Here is a 5,775-nt window from a genome sequence, read left to right on the forward strand (position 1 = left end):
TTCAATCCAAATGGTTCTTGTCCAAGCTAAGTTTACCATCAGTGCACCTCGAAGGTGTGCCGAGAGTTGCTTACAGCGCTCCAAGTGGCTCTTGGCACTCTATATCGATGGGTGCTTTCTACGGGGAGCGGTGGGTAGAGGGGAAGTGACTTTTTTCGCCGGACGCGCCGTCTATATTTATGGCGGGCAACTAAGCCCGCACCGCATCTACGTTTATAATATCTTTGCCACTGCGCATGCTACGAAACGCTCGAACAACACGTAAAATTTCCAAATAGTTCATACTTCATAGCTGACTGTATTAACTCTGCTGCAATTGGCGCTTAGTATATAAACATAAATCAAAAACTATCCATAGCATTTTTGAAGAATTGTGTTTAGCATGTTATTTTGATTTGAGATATATAGTATTACAACCAGGAAAAAGTTTAAAGGAGTAGTATATCTATATAGTATCCGTAAGACCACAATTTAATACCTATACAGTTGTGGCATATGCTGTTTATGACTAGCGCTTAATTATTGAAGTTTGCCCTAAACAGCGAAGTTGTCTATTCTACTTGTGAAAAAATGGCAAATTCTTTCTTGCAAGACGAATGCAAAGGGATGTTTGGATCTATATCGAAAAAAATTGAAGCTGAGTGCGACAATTTTGAATCCGTGAATACGTTGAATTTAATAAAGAAAAAGTTTCTGGATGTTCAGCGTCATTTTCCTAATAATGTCTACAACGAAGATGATTCAATTTTTTCAGGGAAGAGTGAAATCAGTGCAGACGATGAATCCGAAAAAATAAAAGCATACCTGGAGCACTCGAAAGAAGACAGTGGATATGAAACATTTAAACTATTCGATTCACATGAAAATCGTAAGTCTGACAGTTGTTATTTTTTTTACTTAAGGGCATGTGACAGCTAAATACCTATATTACCGACCTCACTTTATCAGTTTACTGAATGTTTTTTTGAACCTAAGAACTTTTTTTGTAAATAAAATATCGAGCTGAAACTTTGGAAAATGTATTAGAGTACAATAAAATACGTTTAAGTAAAAAAAATATTTCAACTATCAATTCCAACGGCATCAGCCGGTAACGTTGTACACAAAAATACGAACCCTGGTGGTCACTAGAAGAGGCTCTAGAGGGTTCGTATTTTTGTGTACAACGTTACCGGCTGATGCCGATGGAATGGATAGTTGAAATATTTTTTTTTACATCTTTTATCATTAAGATTTGTACTTAAACGTAGTTTTCTTTCGGCTCTTGCATTTCTCAAAGTTTGAGACCGACATTTTATGCATACAAAAGTTCGAACGTTCAAAAAATGTCGAGGATCAGAAAAAAGATCAAATAATTTTCAATGAAGTTCCTACCAAGATGCAGTACTTAAACGTACTTTATTGTACTCTAATACATTTTCCAAAGTTTCAGGTCGATATTTTATTTACAGGTATGTGTGTAATTAAAAAAAAGAAAGGTTTAAGGCTGTTGGAACGTGGCACACAAAAATTGCAAAATCTATGAAACACTCAAAACTTACCGGCGGTCGATGATAATTCGGTTTTTAAAATGCACTTTGAATCCATCCCGAAAGGGATTTCGCGGTTGTGCTATGTGCGCTTACCGTCTATTTAAAAAATTCAGATACCTGATAAAAAATCAGAGTATGGTGGTTCAGCAAACGACATGAATTGATCACGAAGGCGACTTTAAGAGCTGTTTGAAGCTGATCGCTCAGCTGTACTTGATCCCAGAGCTGTCAGATCGAGCCTGAAATTTACCTCAACCATACCTACAGTTTGAGAGCCGCAAAACAGAAGGTGCATGATTACCACTGTGAGTTCGTGTATAAGGCGAAAATGCACGATTTGACTTCGCTTTTCTGCTCCACGAGGATTGCCGATCTGAAAGCTTCGGAAGACTTCGGTGGTCTTCTATTTATATCTCGATCCCCATTTGAAAGAATTGGAAGAAATTGGTGAGTTTAATGTTTTGCGTGTTTCTTCATTTCATGCATGAGTCGATTTTGAGGTTATGTTTTTCAGGTATGAAATATAACATTAATTTTAATGAATAGTTGACTAACTTTTAATAGAAATGGTTAAATTATCAACTAAAGCAATTATATTTCGCTTTAAATTGTTGAAATTAATTGAAAATTTCTTGGAGTGTTTTAAAATATCCTAAAAAAGTTTAAATCCTTTAAAATCGCATTCTAATATATTGAAATTAATTGAAAATTCCTTGCAAGCTATTAAAATATACTAAAATATATCAAATCCTTTAAAGTCTCATATTAAATTACTGCAGTCAATAGAAAATTCCTTGGCCCCTACCGAAATTGAAATAAGAATACAATCATAAATAACAAGCAGAGAGGCTATCTCAATAGAGTAGCCGACACTCAAGAGTCCTTTGTTAAGCTTTAGGATTAAAATTTAGAAGTAGATTTTTTTAAATTTCATAATTAACAGCCTAAAACATAATAATTTGGAATCTACGGGTTTCGATGACTTCAGATATCTAACTTTTTTTTTAATGCTTAAAATTGGAATTAATAGAACGTTTCTCGTAAATGGAATGAGATAGGCCAAAAAAGTCAAAATTTTTAATTCAACTAGAAAATTGTATATCAGTATATAAGTTATAATTATAAATAAGTATAATGAGAAAATTCATCGATTAAAAAAAGTGTTAATAATTTGAAGAGAAATTTAAAAAGGGAGAGCGGATTAGACACGACCAACTATTGTAAATAACTCTGCCCGCCCGGTACGTGACAAATACAAAAGGAACATTATATTACCATCGCACCACTCTTAAAACGAACACCAAAAGGATCTTGAAAAGGACCCAAATCTCTCAAACTGTCTCCAAGACTATTTTGTTTCAAATCGACTTTGTTTATAGACTCAAATGGGCCAAGCTATTTCGCTAAAGAAAACTCAGAGATTTCTTTCGGTAGGGTCGTCTTTTAAAACTTGCTCAAATATTTCATATCCTCACAAATCTTTTGAAATTTCTTGAAATTTTTTAAAGCTCTTGAAAATATCTTGAAAGTAAAAAAAAGACCATCAAATATTTCAAATCCTTTAAAATCTCATACTAAATTATTAAAATAATTTTAAAATTCCTTGAAATCTATTAAAATATCATAAAATATATCAAATCCTTTAAAATCTGATATTAAATTACTGCAATCAATTGAAAATTCTTTGGAGTCTTTTAAAATTTCCTCAAATATTTTAAATTATTACAAATCTTTTGAAATCTCTTGAAAATTTTTTAAATCTTCAGATTGAAATTTATAAAACTTCATGCTTTAGAAACTTTGGGCTTTACAAAATTCTGATTATAAAATGTCAGAAATTTAAAATTTGAGAATTTTCCTACTTAGTTCAGTAAATTTTCAACAAAGCAGTTCCACTTTCAACCAGAAAATCTGAAAAAATAGTTAAAATTATTTGAAATTGCTTTGAATTATTGAAATTATTTGAAAATTCCTTGGAATGATTTAAAACAGCCTAAAATATTGAAAATTCTTCAAAATCTTTTGAAACCCCTCGACATCTTTTAAAGATTTCTAAGGAACTTTGGAGTTTTTTAAACAAACCTGCTATAATTGTTAAAATTCTTTGAAATTCCTTTAAATGATAAAAATGAATTGAAATCTTGTTAAACATCCTCAAATATTAAAAATCCTTTAAAATCTTTTGAAAACTTTAACTCGAGTATTTTCTACTAAAACTTGAATTTAATAGTTTAACTAATCTACAAACAGTCAAATTTTTAATGTTTTAAAATTTTTCTGTTTTCTAAATTTCATTCTGAAATAATTTCATTTAGAGACTGTGCAATTGAAAAACATACATTTAAATTTTCAATGCATTCAATTTATTTATGATTATTAATTTTTTATAAATAAACTTCCAAGTTTACAATTCTAAATTTGAAGACTTGAATCCCATTGTGTTGAAAATTATTCTTATTAAATAGTTGAAAATTAAATTTCGAAAGCTTTGAATTTTTATTGATTCCATTTTAAAAACTCTAATCTACAAATATTTCAATATTTAATGTTTTGAAATTTTTCTCTTTTTTAAATTTCAATCAGAAGCTTTGCAAAATTTGAAGAGATTTAAAAAGATTTTTAAGTATTTTAAATATTTGAGGATGTTTTAAAAGATGTCAAGGAATTCCCTATTTATTTTTATAATTTACAGGAATTTCAAAGAACTAAAAATTTGTTAGAAGGTTTATTTATTACAATTCCAAAGTAATTTAGAAATCCTAAAAAAGTCCTAGGCATTTCAAAAGATTTTTAAGGATTTGAAAAATATGGGAGAATTTTGAAGATTTCTAGGAATTTTGATTGATTATAGTAAATTAATATGATATTTTGAAGGATTTGAAATATTCCAGGGAATTTTCAAGGAATTTTCAAGAGCTTTAAAAAATTTCTAGAAATTTCAAAAGGTTTTAAATATTTGTGAATGTTTTAAAGGATGTCAAGTAAATTTTAATTTATTTTTATAACTTCAAGGAATTTCAAAGAATTTTTAACAATTTTAGCAGAGTTATTTAAAAAAATTCCAAAGTAATTTAGAAATCCTTAAAAGGTGTCTAGGTTTTTGAAAAGATTTTGAAGTTTACGAAATATTTGAGAGTATTTAAAAAGGTTCCAAAGAATTTTTAATTGATTACAGTAATTTAATATGAGATTTTAAAGGATTAGAAATATTTCAGGGTATTTTAAAAATTTCGAGGTATTTTCAAGAGCTTTCAAAAATTTCAAGAGATTTCAACAGATTCTTAAGGATTTAAAATATTTGAGAATGTTTAAAAATATTTCACTGAATTTTTTATTCACTTTTACAAATCAAAGGAATTTCAAAGAATTTTAATAATTATATCAATGTTGTTTAAAAACACTCCAAAGTACCTTACAAATCTTTAAAAGATATCAAGACTTTTCAAAACATTTTGAAGGTTTCGAAATATTTCAGAGTATTTTCAAAGGTTCCAAGGAATTTTCAATTGATTACAGTAATTTAATATCAAATTTTGAAGGATTTGATACATCTTAGGATATTTTACTAGATTCCAAGGAATTTTCAATTGATTTCAATAATTTCGTATGAGAATTTAAAGAATTTAAAATATTTTAGGGTATTTTTAGAATTGCAAGGGATTTTCAAGAGCTTTGCAAAATTTTAAGAGATTTTAAAGTATTTAAAATATTTTAGGATGTTTAAAAACATTTCAAGGAATTTTCAATCGCGAAAGAACTCTTTTTGTCAAGTGGTGTATCTTTGGCTTTGGTGGAGGAAATAAGGGTGAGTCGATGCAGAAAAGGCAGAGAGTGCGGAGATCGAGTGTAAAGGAAGAAGGGTGAAAGTGAGTGGTTTGAAGTGAAAATTTGGAGCGTGTGAAGTTTTTGAGGTTAGGAGTGAAGAAATAGTTGCTTGGTCAGGGGGGCAAGAGGTAGGAAATAAAGGCGGGAAACATCACAGAGCTTTCGGTAAGGTAGGATGCCGACGACGCGAAGTCCACAAACTGGCGCCAGAGGGCAACAGTTACTGGACGATCGCACAGAGCAGAAAACCGTAGTGGCTGCAACAGCTGACGTTGGTCGAAAGCATTGAAAGTGGGGGGATGGGTGACGTTGATCGCAGTGACAGCAGCGGTGATGAAAGTGCCGAGAAGTCGACTCGGGTGGGGAGGGTAGCGGATTCAGGTACGGGCAAGCAACGGGGAAGGCCCTCAAATTTACA

General features: G+C 30.8%; 1 protein-coding gene across 2 annotated transcripts in view; it reads left to right on the forward strand.

Moving 5' to 3' along the window:
- Positions 1-261: 261 nt before the first annotated feature.
- Positions 262-5,775, forward strand: part of LOC117182250 — a 267,859-nt gene continuing 262,345 nt past the window's right edge. The window contains exons 1-2 of one of the 2 annotated variants that reach the window (XM_033375356.1): positions 262-458; positions 543-868. In XM_033375356.1, coding sequence (XP_033231247.1) covers positions 571-868 — 298 coding nt within the window. In that variant the 5' untranslated portion in view covers positions 262-458; positions 543-570. Of the gene's footprint in view, positions 869-5,775 lie in introns of both variants that reach the window. The other variant, XM_033375357.1, reaches the window with a different exon arrangement.

The sequence above is a fragment of the Belonocnema kinseyi genome, chromosome 10, assembly GCF_010883055.1.
Source record: "Belonocnema kinseyi isolate 2016_QV_RU_SX_M_011 chromosome 10, B_treatae_v1, whole genome shotgun sequence".
NCBI lineage: Eukaryota > Metazoa > Arthropoda > Insecta > Hymenoptera > Cynipidae > Belonocnema > Belonocnema kinseyi.